The sequence below is a fragment of the Diadema antillarum genome, unplaced genomic scaffold (assembly GCF_040938485.1).
Source record: "Diadema antillarum isolate AM-2024a unplaced genomic scaffold, OU_Dant_1.0 seq00001284_RagTag, whole genome shotgun sequence".
Taxonomy (NCBI): domain Eukaryota; kingdom Metazoa; phylum Echinodermata; class Echinoidea; order Diadematoida; family Diadematidae; genus Diadema; species Diadema antillarum.
Window position 1 is genome coordinate 174,859 of NW_027272063.1, and position 25,513 is coordinate 200,371.

General features: G+C 39.3%; 1 protein-coding gene across 1 annotated transcript in view; it reads left to right on the top strand.

The window, feature by feature from the left end:
* LOC139707922 (wings apart-like protein homolog) overlaps positions 1-25,513 on the top strand; it is a 78,635-nt gene that overhangs the window by 46,415 nt on the left and 6,707 nt on the right. Inside the window, exons 4-11 of the mRNA XM_071619916.1 lie at positions 10,277-10,459; positions 11,315-11,451; positions 12,795-12,906; positions 14,815-15,063; positions 17,792-17,903; positions 20,070-20,250; positions 22,623-22,774; positions 24,439-24,554. Coding sequence (XP_071476017.1) covers positions 10,277-10,459; positions 11,315-11,451; positions 12,795-12,906; positions 14,815-15,063; positions 17,792-17,903; positions 20,070-20,250; positions 22,623-22,774; positions 24,439-24,554 — 1,242 coding nt within the window. The remainder of the gene's footprint in view (positions 1-10,276; positions 10,460-11,314; positions 11,452-12,794; positions 12,907-14,814; positions 15,064-17,791; positions 17,904-20,069; positions 20,251-22,622; positions 22,775-24,438; positions 24,555-25,513) is intronic.

Here is a 25,513-nt window from a genome sequence, read left to right on the forward strand (position 1 = left end):
CTTGCTGCTTGCCTACACTTAAAAGTAACAGTTTGGGTGAATATATTAAAATGGATTTGTGGGAGTAACATGATCATTTATCACATGTGAAAATAAATTGAGTGATTCTGTCAAATTGGCAACGTGTTCAACTAGAAAAGCGCTCTGAGAGCGCAGACCTCTGCCAAGCAGCTACTTTCCGATGATGATCTTGCTCTTCCAAAGAGATCAGTGATTTCCAACCATACGTATGCATGCTGAAAAATTGTCGGATTTCGCAATATTGAAGCCTTTGTTACGTCATAAACCCTCAGCTGCGCGGCGCGCCTCGCCCCAGCAGAAACTAGAGCACGCACTTCATTGCACGTATGAAAACCTCAAAAATGCGCAGCTTGAACTCCCAAGTTCATTGACCCTTCCTGCCAAAATATCAAAAATCCTTCATAAAATCCATAAAAATTTCCAGATCACTACCAAAATTTAATCATCTGTTCCTTGTGTCATTCTCAAGCTTTCCTGCAAGTTTCATCCAAATCCGTGCACAACTTTTTGAGTTATTTTGCACATGGACAAACAAACAAACTAACAAACTAAAGAACTTACTAACTAACAAACAAACCAACGCTAACGAAAACATAACCTCCTCCCTTGGCGGAGGTAATAATACACCCAAATTGGTGTGTGACCTTTTACTACATGTACTGCCTTTCTGTGCTTTCATGGCAGACTTCAAACAGATCTGTCTTTTTGGTAATTTTAGCCCACCTGATGTAACCCAAACAGAAAACATGAACTGAAATTGAACTTTAAGCTATAAATCATAATAGATTATGAGTAAGCAGTGTCATGGTAATTCCCTGGTATAAAGTTCAGAGAAGTATCTTACGATTTTCAGCAAGGCAACCTTGGATTCTGGAAGAATGTTATAAAAATTGTCAAGTTGCTATAAAAACAAACAAACAAACAAACACACAAACAAATATCAGTGACTGCATGCTTTTGGTGGCTAGAATTTACTGTTCTGGTAAATAAATCATAAGATATTCATGTTAGACTCCAGGAAATCTTGTCCATTTGCTCAACAAGTGTAAAGGGCAATTCCGCAGTTAGGTGGACATGACATGGATAAAAGAAATGTGCCTCTTTATCTTACTCTTTAATCTAGGTATCAACTAATGCCATGGATGTTCACCAATCATTAAGGTCTTTCAAATTCAGTAGATTTTATCTTTAGTATTGATTGATTTTGCGAGATCTAAAACCATCATTTAAAATGTACATGTGGGACTGGGGATGCTGAAATTCACTTAAATGCAAATTACAGTGGGTTCCTTTGAAATTTTTTCCTCAAAGTTTTGCTAAAGGGTAAAAGATAAATACATTTAAATACTCCAGAAGTCATGTGACATTTTGTCAATTACAAAAGGGTGAAATGACCTGCGGAATTACTCCGGACAAATGTAACGTTACTAACCGTAACGTTACTAACCATGCTTTTGGGGGTCTAGCTAAGAAATTATTGGTCGAACTGCTAAAAAACATTGTGTGAACATTTGTCATGATGCAATAATTGAAATTAATGCAACACTTTGTTTGAAGTAACTTGAATTTTTGCACACTTTTTGTTACAAGACATTGATTTTTTTGTCATGTCCTTTTTTCGTAACGTTACTAACCAGCCCTTTAACTTGCCATAGCAATGCTATTATTTCTTTGATTGTATTCATTCTTTTCTGTATCATAAACCTGGGAATGATGAACATGTTTTTGACATAATTTTGGCTTGAAATGAATAAATGGTAATTTAGTAGTAAAAACAAATATCTAAATTTGTTCAAATGTAACGTTACTAACCGCGGAATTGCCCTAAAGCATGTTTTTGCTTTGTTTTTGTTTATTTAAAGGTTTACAAATTTTCATCATGGCTGCTATGGAAAGTCATTTGCAGTTTGAAAGGAGCATTGGTACAATATGTACTGTTTCTAACTCTGGACTTGATATACAGTTGAACCTCTCTTATCCGGCCTCCCTTTATCCGGATCTCTCTATTATACAGATGCAATCTCGCCGTGATTTTTTAATTTTTATTTTTATAATTACGGGAGGAAAGGGGGATTCCCAACTCCTTGAGAACTCCTACACAAACACACATGAATTAGGCTACATATTACTTCCAACATGATTAACATACATTACAAAATTTCCTTCCAAATTGTTTATCTTCAGACATTTTAACATCCAAAAACATCCCCAAATGTAACAATGAAAAGGTTGCAGTATACACATTACTACAATGTGGTACTACAATGGGCTACATCAGTACTTGTGCATGTATATGTACATGTATAAAGCATTGAGTCTCCCGTATCCGGCCAAATCCCTTATCCGGATGAGCCCTGGTCCCGACTTGTCCGGATACGAGAGGTTCAACTGTACTGTAAAACATGGATTTCAAATACCTGTATGGCGTAGGCCTATAGGCTACATGCTTTGTTCCATCTAAATTTATGGCAGGTTTTTTTTTGTTTGTTTGTTTCTTTAGATGTAACCTCATTGGGATTTGCTTTTTATGCAAGATTTAAAGGAAAGTGTCCTGTGTTCACTGAAAAAAAAAAATGTGGGCAGTACATGTACTGCAAAATATTAACAATGAGAGACCATGTGATCTTGCAACACTACGAGCTACGTAAATGACTCGGCCTCACAAAAGTTTTTCCCATTCCATTTTTCGTAGTGCTCCGTTATATGCCCCTTTTGTCAGGCTCACTGAAAAATCAATGTGGATGACATTTTGTGGGCTTTGTGATGGAAGGTCACAAGTATGTAGGTTCCTGCACGATGTTTATACCCATAATTTATGTGTGTACTGCAAGATACAGTATGATCCCAGCATATATCAAGATGTCACAGGCAAATGCACCAGCTTCAATTCTGTTGATCTCATTTCTGTCACCCTGTGTAATTTTATAGCTACATACACACAACCAGTTGTTGCTAATTGCAGAGCATCATGTGATATTACAGAGTAAAAGAAAATAGAATATATTCAAAAGTGCTGTTTGTATGTATCATTCCATTCATTGGTTATCCTCCAGATATTCATACTTTATTTCTTTAAAACAAATCAGTCATCTGTGTGTGTGTGTGTGTTTGTGTGTGTGTGTGTGTGTGTTTATGTGTGCATGTTAACTATTTCATACTGGTATTCCTTGATATGTTTTACGGACACATGCTGGAATGAAACAGAAATTTTCCCTATCTTTTTTGTTTTGTGAATGTTCACATATGGGTAGCTTTCATTTTTAGTCAGTGACTTGCATTTCATTTGTGAATATTGATATTTTGCCCTTTAAGGAGCAGCCTTGGTGTGTATGCTACATGCACTCGTATATTTGTAAATTAAGGTCATATATTAGTTATGCGCCATAATGTATACTTCCACTCAAGAAGAGCTGAAGTGACGATCAAAGAAATTCAACTTGGAGCTCATTCGCTAGTTTGAAAGAAATTCTTTGTTGGTGTTCCACGTTTGATTTCGTGGTAAATTTCTCAGATGATTCCCCGAGTAACTCGTGTGTAAAGGGTCCACGTAAAACTGGGCTTTCAACTAGTGCATTTTTCTTGAAGACTTTTTCACTTTGAACATCAAATTTGTTTTACTTCATAAAATTAAAATAATACATCTTTAAACAACAACAATGTGATTTTGGGAAATGAAAGACATACTACACTTATCTACCATTATCTATCCTGTACATGTTCTTTACATACTGTATATAATACAAAGTGTAGTTATATATGTGCATAATAATTGTTATATTCAGACACATACTCAATAATTGCTAGAGTTTGATCCGAGCTGATAAAGCAATGTGTGGTAGCACCTTCCTCAGATACACCCACACAGATCTTCGCTAAATACCCTTTTGAAAGAGATGAAATCAAGACGACAAGCTTACAATGTACATCGTTTGCAACAAAAGATATTTTTGCATTGATTCATAAACCAGTCAGAGATGACATTTAAGGTATAAAAGGGTTGAATTTTTTTTTCAGTTATCTACCCAAATATCTTTTAAATGAATAGTATATCTTTGGTTGAGATGGGGATTCAGATTTTAACATTTTTTTTTTCTTTCAAGTTAGTTGGAAACCACAAATTTAGGATATTAGAGAGAATACAAACTCTAAGAAGAATTTAATGTTTGATGAAAATCAATGTTGAAACGACTGAGGTGTCAAAAAACAAAGTAAAACAAAGTTGTCGTAATAAAAGATGGGACCCACCTTTTATTGGGACCCCCTTATTTTTGAGGTTCTCGACATTTCGAAACCAATTTTCATATAATGAACTTTTAATTCCTTTTAGAATTGTATGCTCTTTAATATTTCATACACATTCTAGTTTCTAATTATCTTGCAAAAAGTTAAAACCTGAATCCCCATCTCGACCAAAACTGACCATCCCTTTATTAATGTTATTTTTGTGTCCAAACCAACTAGACAGTGATGAGGTGAAGATATCTTCACTGCAATCTAATTTAATATTGAAAGCATTCTCCAGAATGTAGCTAATATTTCCTTATGCTTCAAAGGGCAGAGTCAGCTGGATTTAAAAAAAGAAAAAGAAAAAAGAAAGCCAGTTTAATACTTTATTCTGCTGACTGAAAAAACCTGCATGTATGCGTTCCAAATCTTATACAAATAGTAAATGGTCACGAGTGCGATGGTACAAGGTTTCGCATGAGGTGAAAGATAGAGGCGCTCTATTCAACGAGGCGAAGCCGAGTTGATTAGCGCGCCTCATCTTTCACCTCGTGCGAAGCCTTGTACCATTGCACGAGTAAAGACGTTAGACCATACTCTATTTGTTTTATACAACACCTCAAACGTCAACAGATGTGGTCCACACAGATTCTTGAATTTAGCGCAGAAATGGCAACCATTTTCCGTGAAAGACGAATGAGTAGCTGCACAGTCACAGTCACCATGTACAGTTGAACCTCTCTTATCCGGCCTCCCTTTATCCGGATCTCTCTATTATACGGACGCAATCTCGCCGTGATTTATTTATTTTTTTAAAAATAATTATGGGAGGAAAGGGGGATTCCCAACTCCTTGAGAACTCCTACACAAACACACATGAATTACATATTACTTCCAACATGATTAACATACATTACATCAAATTTCCTTCCAAATTGCTTACCTTCAGACATTTTAAAATCCCCAAACATCCCCAAATGTAACAATGAAAAGGTTGCAGTATACACATTACTATATGTGGTACTACAATGGGCTACATCAGTACATGTGTATGTACATGTATAAAGCATTAAGTCTCCCGTATCCGGCCAAATCCCTTATCCGGATGAGCCCCGGTCCCGACTTGTCCGGATACGAGAGGTTCAACTGTATGTACGTACGCGAAGCTGATCGGTTGAAGTTATTTACAAAAATGAGTGACAAAAGTATGCGCTTGTAAGCATGCTCGTAATTGTTGAGTGTGCGTGGCAAATGTTTGTTTATTGTGACATCAGAGCCGTGCGATGGAACAAAAACTTGGGGGTCAATCGTGAGTTTAACATGGGAGTCAGTGAAAATGGTGATGTCAGCCATGCGCTATCCATTTTTGCTCAAACAAAATTGCACGTCTTACTACAGCTGCAGCGTGCGATTGAACTTTTAACTGAATGTCACGTGATGGGCAATCGACCAGTCGGATAGCTACATTCTAATTAGGTGTTGTATAAAATGTACCCAGGGAATCCATGTTTTCCTATGTCTTCAGTTGTCATAAAAAAATTAAAATAAAAGAAGAGAAAAAAGAGAGAAAAAAAATCCTCACACCCTGTCAAAACTGAAATGGTCTGTGAGGTTTGCCGGTATCATTGTTGTCTTTACAGCTGTCAGGTTTAACAGACACAGCCATATCATATCAAATATCGTTGTCCACATGTTCTTTGTGAAAACTACATACACAATGTACCATCTGGTGACCCTACCAAGACCGGCAGTGCCTCTTTGTATAGTGTACGTTCATGTACACTCATGATTGTCTCGACTCTGTAATGTCTCAAAATATAATGCATGATATACCTGTCCATATCATGTTACTTGTGCCCTTTTTTGCCATTGCATTTAAAGTTCAAGAATAAGGGTATGCAGGTGTCAACAGCAGAAAAAAACAAAAACAAAAACAATCGATGGCAGGCTTTGCTTTGCTTTAGTCTTGGCTCCAAGAGAGCATGTCTTGCATGAAATGAAAGAAAGCAAATAAAAACTGTTGATCACTGTAAGCATTGTGTTCCTACATCTCCAGGTACGTGATGGTGCTGTTGTGAAGCCAGTGTGTTTTTAATACATTATACTTTTCGTGCTGATATTTTTGCATAAGATATTTTTTGTGAGAGGTAGTCGATCAGACATTTAAGCTAATTCTTAATTTTGCGCTTTGTAGTCTTCATTAATACTACAACGGTGTACACTTGTATGTGTATCATGATAATTGCAAGCAAAACAATGACACAAGCGTGCCGAAGAAACTGTGGTTTCTCAAACAAACCATTTTGCTAAAACATTGCTCGAAATCAAATCAAATCTGTCAGAAAAAAAAGAGTACCAATATTCCAAGGATATGAGCGAGGGGTCCAATAGCATGGCATCGGGGCTCTACTACTACTGTAGTAGTAACTTGATATTGCAATGCATGTGTGCTGGCCTTGGACAGGGCGTGCATGGCAAATTTTCGTTTTCATTATACTATAGTCAGTATTTTCATGCATTGTCATTTTCTTGACCAAGAGCCTATTCGCAGAAGTAACACAAACAAAACACTTAGAGAAGCACTCTGAGAGCGCAGACCTCCGCCAAGCATGCAGCTCATTTCCACCACTGATCTTGTTCTTCCATAGAGATATCAGTGATTTCCACCCATACGTACCTATAGCATTGTGTGCTAAAAGTCACCCGATTTTCCAATATAGAAGTCTTTGTTACGTCATTTAACCCTCAGCTTGCCCTAGCAGAAACTAGAACACGCACTTTAGTGCGTGCTTGCAAACCTCAAATATGCGCAGCCTGAACTCCCAAGTTCAGACCCTACCTGCCAAAATATCAAAAATCCTTCATAAATTCCCCAAAAATTCTTGGATCACTACCAAAATTTAATCATCGGTTACTTGTATCATTCTAAACCTTTCCTGCAATTTTCATCCAAATCCGTTAACTACTTTATGAGTTATTTTGCACACGGACAATGTGACATCATGTACACTGTATACATATGTACAAGATAGATAGAAAATATAATTATAAAGAGAATTCCGCAAAATTTGACTTTCCATGACAAGTAAACATTTCCTTGACTTGATATGGACGTATGTTAAGGGTAATCATTCACCATGCTTTCTGAAATAGGTGTACAATGTGACTGAGTCTATTGCTCCTTAATATCTTGGAAAGGTGAAAATATTTAGAATTTTCTTTTAAATCATCATTGTCCATACTTGACATCACAAAGTGTAGTCGTCATATCTCATCCAGCGATGACTGCATCAAAACCTTTAAAAATTCATAACTTTTCAACGGTATGCCCAATTTTCCTCAAACTTTCACTGATGTGGTTGCTGCATTTACTCAATCCACATGTATACTTATTTCATTCTCCTTTATAAAGCATCACCGCTGCTGGCATACATGGATTGTAGATCCTGTGTTTAATTAATGGGCAACTGAGATCAAAACATACATGATATTGTCACAATATAACGAGATGTATGCATGTATGAAACTGAACTACTTGAAATAAAGAATGTTTCACATACACGTAGGTCTCGCTTATGTTGGTTTTAAACAGGAGGTAATATAGTTTTCTCATAAATTTAAAATGTGCCACTTGTCAGACAAATGCTGCACTTGTACACTTGCTAGTCAGCTTGCTGTAGTATGTTATGCATGGGCATCCTTGCTGTTCAGCGACTGTGAGGCTCGTGTAGCATTAGGCACTAACTGCATTAGACGGTCTCCCGCATACTGTAACACTTGAGTGCTGTGCGAGTGGGCCTCTGCCTGTTGAAGTTGTAATTTGTCAGATCTGGCAGTTCGCTGCTCCTGCTATAAATACAGGCAGGGAGGTGGGAAGAGAGGCAGGGCACCGCTGTTGCTGCTGCTGCTGCTGTTTCTGTAGAACATGTGTGTCTATTTATGGAAATGGCTATCCCACACTTTACCCGGTCTGTGACTAAAAAAAGAAAATAAGAAGTGGTCACATAAGGTTGGCTTGTGTTGTTTGGACAGTGATTGACAGATTGAAAATTTTGACCTCTCAACCAGACAGACTGAATGGGGGGGGGGGGGGGGGGGGGGGATATGGACTGCTGCAGTGTATACATGTATTACATGCATGCTTAAAGGGATCGTATAGTTTTGGTTGAGACCTAATTTCAGGTTTCTAAAATTTTCTGGTGAAATGAGAAACCTCTTATGAAATATGACAGAGCATGTAATTCTATGAGGAATTCAACGTTTATTTTATGAAAATTGGTTTTGAAATGGCTGAGATATCCAAAAAAGAGCGATTCTGATAAAGTGTGGGACCCACACTTTATTACGATCGCTTTGTTTTACTTTGTTTTTGGATGTTTCAGTCATTCCAAACCCGATTTTCATCAAATAAACTTTGAATTCCTCTTAAAATGGTATGCTCTGTACACGTAGATATCATAAGTGTTTTCTTGGTATCTCGCAAAAAGTTTAAAGCCCAATTCTCATCTCCACCAATACTGTACTATCCCTTTAAATTACATGCGTAAATTGAGTTGTTGTCTGTTTTTTTTTTTTTCAAAGAAAGTTGTGCAGTGTTACGTGTAGCAGATTAATTCAGTCAGCTACAATAGGATGTCATGATAAGATGTTAAAGATGAGCAAACCATCTTCAAAACTTGTATGACCTACACCCTTACAATGTTGTATGTTACACAATTTCCTTTATATTCCAAGTTTGCATCCAAAAAGCAAGATTACACTGGTGTATAATAGAATGTGCAATGTACAATGTACATCGTATGTGTACAAGTAAGCGTCTGGTGAAGTGAAATTATGAAATTATGTCTTGTGTATTATGAAAACAGTGTAAGAGCTGTGTAGATATGGTTTAAAAACATGGATTTGAAGTAAGGAGGAAACAAAGTTTTAGTTTAGACCTGTTTTGTTGCTTTTTTTTAAAACATTTATTTTGAAGAAGTGCTGATTATAGATGAAATTCTTGTGAGTGGTATGATGATTGCATACATTGCAGATAAGTGCTGGAAGCTGTTATTGTTACAAGACTATCAACTTGTTTTGGGTCACCTGAATCAGAGGCAGCCGAGTTTGTTCATTCCATGATGAAGTTGTGACTGCCTTTGTGAAGGAGAAAGAGAGAAAAAAAAAAACCAGTAGGGCGAAGAAAATGTGTGGGAGGAGTTTTATCCTGTGTACATCCTACTTGCGTGTGTTTTATATCTTCCTGTAAGGAGTTGATTGGAAGGAACGTAATAAAGTCTGATTCAAATTGTAAAGCCTCTGTTAAAATCCAGCTGTTCCATGCTGGCAAATGAATTGACCTTAGAGGGGAAAAACAGTTAAGTACACTTTGTATCCAATGACACCATGGATACTTGCCCAAGAAAGCTGATGGATTCAGCTCCTCTATTTCTCTCTCTCTCTCTCTCTCTCTGGGTGCGTTTATCTAAAAACATTTCTGAGGCAGAATCACCATCCTAAACATGTTTGAGGCATTTTCAGGTGATAAGATAAACGCAACCGTGTTTTCAAACGTGTTTAGAAATGCCGATTTGAAACCCCATTCAAAGGGTGATTTGAAACGCGTTTGGGACTATGATCGCCTTTCTGCGAGTAGATAAACGCAATGCCGTTTTGAAACGCGTTTCTCTGAGCTGCCAAGGTCAACTTCCAGTATACTGTACACACTGTCTACAAAAATGCGCGCACCTCAGTTGACCTCTACTTTCTGGGTCAAACGACACAATGCGAGTCACCATTATATGATGTTTAGCTGAATGCGGCACCCCGAGAATCGCATTTCAAACCACGTTTATAAATGCCATCCCAAAATAGGTTTTGAAACGTGATTCTCTCTCGAGTTTGATAAATGCAGCCTCTGTCTCGTACTCTTTTTGTCTCTGAAGCAGACGTGTACATTGTCATTTTAGATACCATCAAGATAGGGGTGCGTAGTGAGTTATGCTTATGGTAATTATGCATTGATTGGATTCTAAATCTCTCCCCCACCCAGGAGGAGTTCAGTGCTGCACCCACCCCCGCCAACCCTGCAAACCTGCCAGCCAAGCCAGCCGCCTTCAGGAACGAGGGCAAGAAGAGACCCTCAGGAGCTGGGCTCACCAGGTCAACAACCTACCCCAACAAACCAAACCACTCGCTGGTCACCTCCCTCAAGTGCAAGCGAGATGAGAAGAAGGTAAGGAGGACACTGTTTGGCGGTTTAATACCTTCCCCACCCCCATAATCCAGGCAAACTTGCATTGTCAAGAAGTGAATTCTATGTTTGTGTGATGGTATTCTACTCATTTAAATTCACAACAAATGCTCCCATTTATCTTGTTGAGCTTGTTGTGTTATTGTCCATTACTTATTGCCTTGGGAGGATGTTACATGTACATGCAGCAATTATCTTTCCAAACTGGTAATACATGCATGTAACATGCTTCTAAAGCTTTTGAGGGAGGGGGAGGGGGAGGGGTGTACAGCTCTTTAAAACTTGTCTTACTATCTTTCTGCTGAGGTTGTTTTTCTCACTCCTACAATTGACTTTGTTTTGATCTCCAAGATATGTGCCATCATGAAAATGTTGATGAGTGCGGAGACCAAAAAATCCCTAAAGTGAAACCGTGATTCAATTATTGTACTGTACGTATTTGTTTTGTTTGGATTTGTTCGATTTGTACGGTTATCGGTCAAAACTTAAAAAGCAACAGCTTGACACAACAACTTGCATTCGTTTTTACCTTTTAAGATATATCAACAAATGATGTGAATGTCTGTTGTGTATGGTGATTAATAATTTTATGCGATTTGGTAATGGAGCTAAACCCATTATCAGCACATGACATTGCTCTATATGCTATTTTCAGTACACATTAAAAGCAACATTGTCGTCTACCAGATATACAGCTGTAGCTTTCACTTTCTCGGTATTAAAGGTCATTTAAACCACATATGTCCAAATCCTAGTCATAAGGCTTGTGTGGACTTTATAGTCCATCCAGTAGGAGTCAGTTGAGAATGATTTGCTGCTCCCCAATATCTGTTTCAGCTGTACACCGTGGTCAGGCACGTGAAGGGAGCCAGCGATTGCCAGGAATCCGGCGAGAGCCAGCAATTCGCTGACGACATTGAGTACCTTCTGGATGGACTGAAGAACAGTGAAAACACTGGAACAAGATGCCTCAGGTATGCCTGAATGATGATTTTGATAATTATTGTGGTATTTTACAAGAAGAGGATGTTTGCCTAAAGTTCCCTGTGAATGTAGTTATGAATTTCAAATATACACGCACATGTAAAACAACAAATAGCGGGCAAACTTGATACAATGAACACTGCTATAAATTATAATGAGATATCAGTTATTACGAGGAAACTTTCGCTGTCCCAACTTTCCTTCCATATTACTCTTATAGCAAGATCAGCTGTTATGAAACAGATGCTACAACAAGATTTTCAAACAAAGAAAAACAAAGTTAATCAAACCTGTTATAGCGAGGTAAAGCAAAATCTCTTGAAATAAAGCAGTTCGATCATGCAGATGGTATTCAACTCCTTCCCAATCTCCCCTCATTATTGTACATATGATTGTACATCATGGCCTGAATTCACGAAGGTGGTGCAATTGAAACCATGCTTTAAACAATGGACAAAGACGGTAGTTTTGCATAGGGCACCAAGTGTCGCATGGCCTATTTCGTTATGAAATCAGTCATTTTGTTGAACAAAATATTAACAAAATGATCATTTTGTTGACGTAATGTTAACATTTCGTCGACGAAATCAATGAAATGACTGATTTCGTAACGAAATAGGCCATGCGACACTAGGCGCCCCATACAAAACTACCATCTTTGTCCATGGTTTAAACCATGGTTTCCATTGTACCACCTTTGTGAATTCGGGCCTATGTGTTTGCAGTCATAGCATTTATGTTTGTGAGCTTTTCGGTCTGCCCTCTCTCACAAAGTCACGAAATGATGGAGTTTTATTCACTCATTTGGAATTTGACTCCAAACTGGCACAATAGAAAATGTTACAGATAAAAGTTTGTCCAATGTGATATCAGCTGGTTCCAAGCATACTTTTTACTAACCCAAGTATACCGTTTTTTGAGTTAGCAGGGTTTATCCGTGGAAAAGCATGCCAGGTTGTAGAGTGATGTTTAATGATGGTATGCCTCAATTTTTAATTTTACATTGTCTTTTGCTAGGTTGTGCATGAAGCAGGTACTATTACACAGTTCAGATACCGCCCATTAATTGAACGTGGAACAAATCAGAAAGAGGTACAGAAAAGATGAGACTTTCATGTGTGAATTGGTTGTAACTTTGTCCATTGTCATGCCATAAATTGCATGAAATGGCATTACACCAGAGCTTTCTGACTGCCATCAATCAAGTGAGAGGGCATGCTTTAGAACTTTGCATTAGATTAGGTGACATCGAGAAAATATAAGGAAAAAAAAAACCAAAAGAGAAACAGTTCTCATTGTTGAATGCACCTTTTTCACCTCTCTGTCCCAACAGTGCCATGAGCTTTGTAGAGAAGTGTGCTATACCGTCCTTCAGGATGCACATGAGGGCCCATGGTACCATTGCCAAGGTCTTCGGTGCCCTTCAAGATGCCGCGCAGGATCCCGTAAGTGAACCCCCTCCCCAACTTTCATGGAGAAAGGATCAATTGTCAGCCTTGTGACTGCAACTTAAAGGCACATGGTTTAGTCTAATGCTTATGTGGGTGCATGGTGCAAGTTTCCTATAGAGACTTACGCCATGACCCATTTCCCCGAGTCCGAAGAAGTCCGATCCTCTGTACCTAGTGGTCCGACCACAGTTCGGCTCACGGTTTGTCTGAGGGGGATGACAGCTTTAGCAAACTTCTTTTGTGATGTCATACTAAGTAGCACATATGCACGCACCCTGGCATTACTACAGACTGCGTGATGCGCAGAGAAGACAACGAAGGCAACGTTACCTAGCAACACCTACTCTTGATGACAACTCATTTTCGTCAATATTCATATCAATGCTAACGATGATCAGCAGTACCATCAACAGCACCCCCGCACCCACCGGGACTATGCGCCTTTAACACTGGATCAGTACAATAGAATGTGCAGTTAACCCTGTACAAGTTACTTTCAAAAAAATACTGTTTACGTTTTGTGTAAAGTAATATCATCGATAATGGCATATTTCTATGCCAAAAGCTCTAAGAAAGTTGGGAGGATGTATCCCACCTTTTGCCAGGCAACATTCCTGTTGAACCCCAAACTCTCGTGGCTTTGCGTGGTTGTTCCCATAATAACCCAGATACAAGATGCAGTACACCGTAACCAGGAAGTTAAAGCCTCTATTATTGGACACTGTAATGCTGAGGTCATAAGGTGATCCTAAACAAATCCATTCATTCAGGAAGGGGTGGGATATTTGTTCAGTCTGTAGTCGGAAATATCGTACGGATATCATCAATCTAAGAGCGTATTACTCAATTCTGTCTTAAAACAAACAAAAAAAAATAAGTGAAGGAAGCAGACAGTAAAAGTATTGTGATTGGGCTGACTTTGGCAAAGGGAGAAGAAAAAAATCAGGCTCATGGTTCTTAGATATTTGGGTTCATTAGAGCATACATTTCACTTTCAGTGTAGTGAAATCGAGCATAAGAACAGCAATGAGAAAGTGTGAAATAGTTACATCTTCATGATCCGTAGTGCTTGAAAAGTAAGTTTGGTGTGAATTACCAAGACCTTATTGCTGCTATATCTTTTATCTTGTTTTTGAAATGCAGAGTCAACCCTTTCATTTTGTGTTAGTCATTTAGCAGTAGTTTCACTAACAAAGTAGCAAGGAGGGAGAACATTTTGTGTCAGCACAGGTCTCTTATCTCCTCCCTTGCGTTCAGTTTACGTAGATTTCCAATCCCTTCAAACACTTTGAGGTCACCGTGGTTCAAAGTTTGCCCTCTGAACTCATTTTGAATATCTGGATTGGTTTACAGCTAGGTTTTCAGGTACATTACAGATAAGAGAATACAATCATGATCATTGGCAGATGCTGTTGTAAAACGTACTTGTTCAAAAAGGTATGTATTCATTCCCCTACCAAATTCTGAAGCTGGGCTGAAGAATTTTGAGATGATAGCAGTATTAGGAAATATCATGAGGGGATAGAAGAGAAATACTGTATAGCCAGATATATCCATGGCATGAAACTTTTGTGAGTTGGAGCTGTTGGCCTTTTTCGCGATGTGAAACTTTCATGAATTCCCACTGACGTTCGATGCACTGTGTAGACACAACCTTTTGTGTGCACTTTACTTTTTCAAATTTTGGCATCTTGTGAAATTCGCAAAAGTTTCATTCATGCAAATATTTCTGGTTTTGCAGTAGGTGAATGTGATGTGAATATGCTAAGGAGGAGAATGAATAAGAGAATATCAATTAAAGCATGCAATTACTGAGAGAAGAGCTGGAACACAGGTGTCTTCCACAAATATCATTATCCTCTCTTTATTTCAAACACAAAACTATGATGCATTCCCCTCCAGAGCCTTGGTCTGTGCACGGCAGGCCTGATGTACATGCTCAGCCGGGACCGACTCAACATGGACCTGGACCGGGACAGCCTGTGGCTCCTGGTCCGCCTCCTCAGCAAGGACACGGGACACCGGGCCAAGCACCTTGAGGCAGCCCAGCTGTCGGAGTACCACAAGGCACAGGAGAAGCTCTGGGCGGTGTTCTCTGACCTGCCCAAGGCCAGCAACACTCTGGGAGACATCGAGTGCAGTGACCTCTCGGTCAGTCACCTTTGCAAACTTGAACTCTGCGTTCAAGCTGATGTTTACTAGAGTAAAATCAAACACAGTCAGAGCTTCTTGAATTTCACCAAGTTATTGGAAGTGTAAAGTTCACCTGTTTCTGTGACACAGTGTTTGCAGTCTTCATCCAAATTGGATGAGTTGATGTAATCTTTTCATGGTAATCAGTCAGCATACAAATCTTCATGAAATTCCTCAATTGAAGTTCAAAGAGAGGGGGAAAATTGCATCTTTGATAATTCTTAAAACTGGAAGCAACTGCAGGTAACAAGAGATAACAAGAGATAACAATTTTAGCAAGAGATAACAATTTTCTTGAATTCTGTAGTCCTCTAACCGATGAATGAGCTTTGAGGCGATGACAGCATTGCAGGAGCTTGTTTGCATGTGACATTATGACCAATATCACTCTCTCATAAAGACATGTGAGACTTTACATAGCAGTCAGACCGCAACTCCCTGAAAAGCCTTCGCGTTTATCGTACACATATGCATGGACCTCGCGGACATTGATACGTAATGAGCTGGGAGACCACATTTTTAGAGTCCCTCTGAATCTAAATGACATTAGCTATCTACATGATTTGTACATCGATAAAAAGCTGAAGAGTTGTACTTTGATGAAATTCGACCACTTGAAAGGTTATGACATATAAAATATACTGAACAACATAGAATTTGTATATTTTTCATTTTTCTTTGGGGGTACACTAGACCAATGTAATAAACGTGGACAAAAATGGAAGAGGTATAAAATGAAAGAGGAAATATCATTCTATGAAAACATAATGACTTCATGTGGACAGATTCTTTGAACGGGTCAGGTTGTTGAATAAATCATTGCGTTGTACAGTTAATTTCTGACGAGATTTCAGTTTGCCGCGAATATGCATACCTGATTGGTTATTTCCCTCTGAGTGGAGAGTTGAACAAACTATCGCAGAATGACAGTAAACGTGTACTGTACATATACAGTAATACACTGTGTGTAGATGACAGTGTAGGACCCTATGGTGTGTTTGTGTGTGTGTGCGTGCACAATGTATGTATAGGCGGTCGGGCTCAGGCAACTGCAACTAAGATCTCAACGTCAACAACAAGAACAACATTTTACTCTGATCGACAGCTCAACTTTGGCTTGGATTTTGTTTACACAACTAGATACAGTAACGTGCATTCATGAATAGCATATAAATAAAAAATAAAAGATCTAGCACTTTCTTTGCACACATGAGTTCTTTGGGGCTCTTTACTTTGTATTAGAATAATTATTCTATATTAATCCACTGTGGATATCGCTGAGTAATTTATCTAATGATACCCTGGGAGCGCATGATCATTCATGTATCTCAAATTGCCACACCATGATTTTTACTCGACGAGACTTTCCATTTTTATAGTTTTCTAAGTGAGGGACCAATTCAGTTCTAAATGTGCTATCATAACAAGTATCTCTATAACTTTGAATATCATTAACGTGGTGATTCAACCTTTGAACGGGTTGGGTGAACAATGATTAGAAAGCCTTGTTATTATAATTTGTCTTAGGGTCGTTCTGAAAATATCGATATAATGCAGAGATACGAATAATGGTATCATAAGTTCATTTTATATAATGTAAGCATTAAAAGGTGTGGTTTATTTCAAATATTCACAAACGATGTCAATTAGTCACGGATAGTAGATCTTCATGTCAATAAGTGAATCTTGTCGACACTGCGCTCCGTCTCTGAATATCTCGCCAAATCTCGGGTGCTGAGAATGACATGCACAAAAGCCTGCACGTACTGATAGCTTACATATTTTGTGCTCAATGCCAAGGAAGCTCTCACTGTTGTTGTTTTTTTTTATTGCATTCATTTAAAGTCACCTAGAATATGGGATTGAATTTCCGCTCTGATTTGGCCTTTTCAGCAAGGATAATGCATTAACCACACAGAAGGTAGAAGTACTGCAAGGTTATAGACATTTGATTTGTCTGGGAAGTAAGCAGGAGTGACACCCAATAGAATAGAAGGGTGATATAGCACTATTCACAGACCTTGCTTATAAAAAATGAACTGCATTTGTGCCAAAGTCTTAGCCGTATGCTGACAGGCAGCATCATAAATGAGAGTGGATGGGTGTTGACTCAAGTGGAAGCGGGTTCAGTGGTCTAATGTAGTCCATCTCTATTTATAGGATGTCTTCTTCATCTATTGTTTGTGGCAGATGATTCCAGTGGTTTTAAATGCAAGATGCAGCCCCTAATGCAAGAAAAGCCTTCATTAACTCTAACAAACACCAAACAAACCACAAACCAGAAGACAAAACAAAACGGATTATGTCAAGCAGGCCAAGAAAGGATAGAAAGGGAAATCAGATGAAATGCATATCTTGGTAGTGGTTGATTTTTATGAATGTCGTTTAATTTGCTACAATTATGAATTTGGCATTCTTTTATTTGCTATAGATACTTAATATCAGTTATTTCTTTCATAGCACACAAAAAGATCCCCATTCACAATATGAATGTGATTGCAGAAGGAGCTATGGAGCTGGATTTATAATGGAGGTTGCAGAAACAGAAACAGCAGCAAAATTGTAAGAGTATAGCTGTATGTCATCAATTTCACTCTGGATACCATCTTTGGTGACAAGCTCAACACCCAGTTACTACTTGAGCCTCGGGCAACCCTGATGAAGTCTGTTTGTTTGTTTATTTCAGAATGGCTACCTTGCCATGGAGTCGTTACTCTCACTAACGTCCAGGCGAGCAGGCGAGTGGTTCAAAGAGGAACTCCGGTTAGCAGGTGGCCTGGAGCATATTGCCCAGACAGGTAAGATTTGGAAAAAAGTGCTTGATAAGGAGAGAGAATGCGAGGAGATGTTACCTTGCAAAATTTTGAAGCCGTGACAACTTAGCTTGGCTAGATGCCAGTATGTTTTTATTACGTTTATTCTTTTTCTCTGGAAGAGATCTACTATATTGTTGATTTATTCAAGATTAAATGACCTTTCAGAGTGATACATTTTGTGAACAGCCCCAAAAGAAGAACAAGATAACTGTATTACATCAGTAAGACCATACATGTGAGAATAAAAAATCACATCGAAGTTGCAATAAAGTATAAACAGTTACGTTGTGTGAAACTGGCATGCTGATATTGATATGCTATTGATATTGATATGTGACCGGCGACAACGGTTTCCGGCAAAAGTCAGGAATTTTGAAAATTCATTTTTTCATTGAATCACCTTGCCCATTTCCTAAGCTTTACATTGATATGAAACACATGTATTCTCCGGTACTGTAAGTGGTCATATAAAGCGAAATATAATGCACTTTTTGATTTGTTAGCTTGACAAAATTGCGAGAAAACGGGCTTTGAAGATTCCCCTCATGCTCAAAGACAATGCCCAGCGGCGATGCGAGGTGAGAATCACCCATCCGTACGATGGTACCAATCGAGATTAAGCTCCGCCTCTAGCAACCATAGCGGCTTCTGATTGGCTCAATGAGAGAGTCAAATTTCCCGGGCACCTTCCTCGGAACTCAGCGTATGGAGCCAAATGCACAATACGTTTCGCTCGGGTTTGTTTACCAGTACGTCTTTCAAGATGGCGGATACGATAATTACAAGCTGCTGATTACGTGTGTATGGTGCACGTATTATTCAATGGCATCCACACACTGTGCCTGTGTGTATACGTCATGGGAGTGGGTAGCACATTCGTATCCACATCTTTACAAATCACGTTTTTATAGCGCCGTTGATTTGTCTTGTAAATTTCATCATTGGAACCCTTTCGAAGGCAGAAAGATGAAAAGGGTCATGCTTCCTGTATTTTTTTTAAAGCTGTACATGTGTTGCATTGTGTGGTAAACAAGCGAGCAAACAAACAAACAAACATGACTTTACGTAGTTTGCTGCAATTTTGACGTTTACGACAGTGTATTATTTGAATACTGGTCATTTATGACCACTCCTTTTTGTCTCTTCTGCTGTCTTTTTGAGTCAACCTGCTGTCATATTTACTGCAGGCACAATTAACAAGTCAGTTTCAGATCGTATGTTGCGCGATTTGTGTGGCAATTTGCCACTCTGATGTGCTTAAATCATGTACCCTATTGTATCTATTTTCACGTTAAGTTAGTGCTGCTTAGTGTTGCTGTTCACCTTTTGTTTCACTTCCGTTGTCGAACATTGCGGTAGAAAAGTTCGGATAGAAAGCCACACGAAGAGCTTACACTAAAGACCGAGCGTACTGGTATCTATTGTAGCAACAACAATGGAGCATGCATGTGTGGACAAAACATTTCCGACACGCTGCGAGGCGTACCTCCGAAAGCCGAACTATGTAAATGTGTGCGACGCATCAGCCAATCGCACGCGAGATGCCGCTCCGTAGCAACACTGGGCATAGTGGCACGGCGTTCGAAAGAAGATCGAAACTTACAAGTGCTATCCAACATAGGGTGTTTAAAATTCCATTTTCGGTAGGAAAAACTTAGTGTTATGCTGTGAAATTTAGTGTAGATGTAGAAAACATATCAAAGAATCAAATTCTGCAAAAACCCAAAATCGACAAAAATAATGGTCAAAATCTTCGTACCCCACCTAGGAGGGAATTTGCTCTTGCGACTTTTGCCTGAAACTGTTGTCGCGGGTCACATATTGATATTGATTTGATATGATCCAGTGAAGGTAAAATGGAATTTATGAAAATCATACTGAAAGTAAAAATGGTCTGCAAAGAGGCTCTTAACCCGTTGAAGACGAGTCCCAAGAATACTCGGGCAGGCGTCTATGGGAAATACGTGTTATAGCAAAATCAGTCCATCCTCAACGGGGTAACAACACTATCCTTGGTATGAGTGGAATGCAATCTACCCTTGGAAGGAAGATTCTTAGGCATTTTTTCTATATGCCAAGTGTATTGAACGTTCAAATGTGACTGCAAATTATGTATTCTTTGGTCTGGTGTCCGTGCCCTCGTCGCAGTGATATCAGCGGCGCTCAGTTTGAGTCCCGTGACGGGCCGCATGGAAGGGGAGAACCTGGTCCTCTTCAAGACGATGAACCGCTGTCTGCGGGTCCTGGAGAATGTGACCTTCATGAACAACGAGAACCAGCAGTTCCTCCTGGAGCTGAAGGGGTGCAGTCTGGTCAAGGCTGTGGCAAAGTGAGTACAGAGACCCATACATCCAGGGTGGTCCACAACTTGAAATTTGAGCAGGTTGCAAGCTCAGAATCTGAGAATATTGCAGAAATTTGCACATCACGAGCACGTAGTAAGCAACTTATCTCTCTTTGTGCTGCTTACATTCAGTGTTCTGTTTCATGTTTTGCACACAAATATCTGTGATGTTTCTTATGTTTTTCACATTTTTTCACATGTTTGAATACATTTTATTTTGAGCTTGTTGCAAATTCTTGAGGATGTTGCACAACATGTTGCTGGCTTTTGAGGATGTTGCACAAGAATTTGAGCATGTTGCACAAGAATTTGAGCATGTTGCAGTGACATGCTGAAACCCCTCGTGGACCACCCTGTTACATCCACACCCCTGCCACCTCTTGGTTGAGTCTGTTGGTGAACAGGGCCCTGTTACATGAAATTGTGGTAAATTTAAAATTAATAGGTAACCCTTCAGTCAATGGTAACTACCATAACAACACTATTCCATAGCCAATCAAAGCCATGAAATCACTAATGGTTACCATTGATTGCAGAGTTACCATTAATTGTAGAGTTACTATAGTTTTATAAAATTGGGCCCTTGCATATGTCATGATAAGCAGAGTAGCTAATGACTCTTCTTTTCTGCAGGTGGCTTGCTGAAAAAAGAAACGTCTCTTCATATCCTGCCAAGAGAATATCAAAGTTGCCCTCATGTGGGATTACTATAACATATTGAGATGTACGTAACACACGAGTATCTCCCTGAATGGTCTTTGAAACCTCCCCAATTTTGATGTGGGAATGTCGACAGCAGTGTGTAGGGGGTCATAGTCTAATATTGATCTTTAGCAAGCACAAGGTGCTGGCAAACACAAGGGGGGCAAGCACACGTGTGTCTCAGCTCAAACCTCTTAGCCTTGCCACAGCAGCTAGTGGAAATCGTATCAGGGCAATAATATCCCGAGGACAATTACCCCCCCCCCCCCCCCCCCCCCCCCCCCCCCCCCGGCTGCTAGATAGTGGTTATTGATAAGATTAGAGTAAAGATCAGGGTTAGGGTTAGGTTCAGGATTAGGTTTAGGGTTAGGGGAAGGGGAAGGGTCTGAGGTAGTTTTCCAGTGGGTAATTGCCCTACACCCAGTGGAAATTGCACTTGAATTCTCCATTCCAAGTATCACAAAGGGGGTGTATATAGGGTACAGACGTGACTCGCTTGCAAAGAAAAGCTAGAATAGGGTCTTAGAGATGGGAGGTACAGAGAGACAAAAGAAAGAGGGAGAGTTGAGGTTGGACAGGGAGGGAAAGTGAGGAGACAATAGGATCAATAGGACAAAGGGGGTGAAGGACAGAATAAAGGTGGGTGGAGTGAGGCCTTGTGATGGCAGGACAATGGTATGAGACAGAAGAGAAATGCAAGTTGAGCAGGGCAGAGAGAAAGCTACAGGAGTGAAAGATCATACAAAGGTTTTAATGAGGAACTTATCACAATGGGTGGATATCTATCTTGTGTTGTTTTGTCACTGTTCAGGTACTGGGTTGGCCCAATATCCTCCCATATGGTCTGTTGAATGTTATGTTTGGAATGAGCTACAACAGGAAAAGACAGGGTAAAAATGTAAAACATGATTATCAGATAGATGATCTGGTACTTTTGTATTCTTGCATGTAGTTAGAAGAGAAGAAGATATATTTTTATGCTGTCAGTCTGGATAGTGGATGGCTAGCATCAAGTTGCAATGATTTGATTTTGTTTTGTTCTTCCACTTTGATACACGAGCATTACTATCATCACTTTTTTTGGTGTGTATGTCATTGGAAAGTGGAAAGGGGAGGATTCATGACTCACAAGTACAGCAGAGAAAAGTTATATATTCTTGCAATGCTATTGGTTTCCCTTCAGCTGAATAAATGATTGCATCCCATAGGGTGTTGAATTCATGGAAGAGGGGGGCATTCACCTGTTTAAGATGTGTCGGGTGAAAAAAAAAATCAGAGAAAAAGTGCTGTGTTTTGAAAGTGACTGTTTCCAAATGGACACAGTATATTTGTAGGATTGTTACCTTTGCCAAGGAGGTTATCATGTTTGGGTTTTTAGTTTGTCTGTCTGTTTTAAAATAACTCCAAAAGCTATGAATGAATTTGGATGAAAATCTTAGGAAAAGTTGATGATTACAACATAGGGATTAGATGATTGAATTTAGGTAGTAGTCTGGATCACCGTTGGGATCCAGGAATTTTTTTTGAAGGATTCTTTATCATTGGGAAATAAGGCTATCTCAGCAAATGTGTTTGGCAGAGGTCTGCGCTCTCCGAGTGCTTTTCTAGTTAGAGATGTAACTCATAAAGTGCTGATGTCTCTGCCTGATGTCCAGGGTGCTGAGAATGTGTGAAAGCCAGCTGGAGATGTGCGGGGAGCCCGAGGTGCCCGTGGTCAAGAAGCTGGACAGTAACAGTCTCCACGCCATCCTACACCAGGGGCTCCTGGCCACCCTTCGACTCCTCCTCAACATCTCCCATGACAATGGTAGGTCCATTACCACTACCTCTCTCACTCTCTCGTTATCCCCTTTTACTCCCTCTGTTCATTCCTTTGACTTCTGTGTTTTTGTGTGTTCATTACAAAGGATTGTAAGAGTGGATATTTTCGCGCAACCTATTTTTTTTGCGCTTGGCGGGGTAAGAAGAGTTTCGCGTGTTTTTAATTCCGCGAAATCAAGACATCAACTACTGGGACATATGGCAGGCAAACACATTTTCCTGCTTTTATTTTCGCGCTAGTTTCTGGTTGCGCGAAATGCACAAAAATTTCCACTTTTACAGTACTGGACTTTTTTGTCGATCCTAGCAGTAGCCTACACACTACCATTGTGCCTAAGTACTGTTGACATCTGATGTTATATAGTTACACTACCTGTGATAGTTACAGACTTAAAGGGACTGTACAGTACTGGTTGAGGTTGGGCTTCATGTTTTGAACATTCCTAACTGAGATAATGAGAAATCTCTTATGAAATATGAAAGAACATGTAATTTTAAGAAGAATTCAATGTTTATTTGATGATAATTAGTTTTCAAATGGCTGAGATATCCCAAAAAGTGATAATAATAAAAGGCGACAGGCCACACTTTTTATTAGGATCTCTTTGTTTCACCTTGTTTTTGGATATCTCAGTCATTTCAAAACCGATTTTCATCAAATACTTTAAAAGTGGTTTCTTTCGCGGTGGTTTTATTTTCGCGCTTTTCGCGCTTTGAGGTTGAACCGCGAATTTAACATCACGCGAAAATGTTTTGAACTTGCCGCTTGTTACTACGCCATTGCGCACATGCACACACGAAGATTCCGCGCATTGAGTGTATTGATGTTGTAAACACACACAGCGATACCGTGCAATGTAGGTAACAAGCATGTTATAAAGTACTCTAGAGACCGGATTTCAGGTAAGCCTGCATTTAATTTTGATTTCTATTTAATGAATAAAAGAATAATTGGGTTAAAGTTTGGGTTTTCATGTGCAAAATAAAACAGTTTTTGCCGACTGTGAATTCACAGATTTTGCCGACCGCGACTTTAAACACACGCGAAAAAGTTGGCACCGATGGAAACCGCGAAAGTATCTGTACGCGAAAGAAACCACTTTTACAGTAAACTTTTGATACCCCTTTGAATTGCATGCTCTTTGACATCTCATAGAGTGGTTTCTGAATATCTCACAAAACGTTAAAAGCTAAATCTTCACCTCGACCAGAACTGTACACACCCTTTAAGTTGAATCCAGATTTCATAGCATGCTTATATTGAAGTTGACATTGACCGCATGGTGTTCTTCCTCATATTCTGCTAAGTATTGCATTTGAAAAGCATTAATTTTCACACTCTGAGGTCTATCCATTGGAAAATATACATTTCCTGTCATAGCATTTATTTGCAGGATCGTTTAATGTTGTTTGGTGCAGTAATTGGTCTTTTGGGGGTGAATTCAGCCAGTCTGAAGATTTTGAGATGCACTGAGAATGTGTGGGGGCAATATATTGTACGATGGATTAGACTATTAAAAGATGGATAGACACAAATTGTTTTATATTCATCTCATTGCAAGTGTTACTCAAGTTTTTCATGTGTGTGTTCATTACTGTGTTGAAGTCACATCAAAATTGTCACTTCGTACTTCTCGCGTCCTTGTACAGAGTGGGGAAGTATGAAGGTCGGGGAACAGGATGGTCTCATGGCAACAACGCTTCAGTGCGTCCTCCGGATGCCTCAGTTCATCTGCAAGGACCAGCGCTTCGACGTCTTGGTCCTGGTACGTATCTAGGGATGAACCTAGTGGCTACTGTCACTCTGCAAGCTAAGGGGGTGTCGGCTCGACGAGCAGTATGCCTTGACCAAATGTGTCATATGCTTGAAGCCATAACTTGCCTTGGCATACTATTTGACTTCAGTCATTTCCCCTCAAACTGTATTGAAAATGGTAGACAGTCAACTGAGGTGGTCACCATGAAATAGATCAACATGGAAGCTATTGGTATGTATTTAGGAATCTGGAAGATGATGTAATTCCTACCCATCAATAGATTAGATTCAGGACATCTGTTTATATTGACAGAAAAAACATACCAGCATAATATGCAGATTACAGAAACCAATGTGCAATAAGAGTTTGAAGAAAAAGACAAGTACGGAAAACCCTTGTGATGGAGTTACAAAAGTGTGGAAGAGAAAATGAATAATTGAATAGATTGAGTGAGTCTGCCTCAAGTGTGGATGGATGGTGGTTTGCAATCTTATGGGAACCTGCCAATACCACTGACATGTTTTGCAAGTAAGTCTTGCTTAGTGCTGTAAGGAGAACCCAACCACCTTAGTGCTATTAGCATAGCTCTGTAGGATTGCATTTCTCACATACCCATGCAGAACTACTCATACACAGGTATTGACATTTCCATGTTCGGTTTCAGTTTCAGTGTAGTTTTCTTTCGCCAGTCAGTCAGAACATCACAAAGAGATCCAACATTGGCTGAGTACAAAAGAGCACACAAAAGGCATGGGCAATCATCATATGAATGCACTAAATCAAATAGCATGAAAGGATCTTGTGTATGCAAACATTGTATGAAATTACATCAAGTGGAACAATCAAAGCGGTTCTTCTTCCAAATTTAGAAGTGCCCTTTGCACTGATTATAGTCATACTGTTGTGCATTGCTTATAGGTGCTATACATAATGAGCATAATGAGACACAGACAAAAGAGACATTAGCA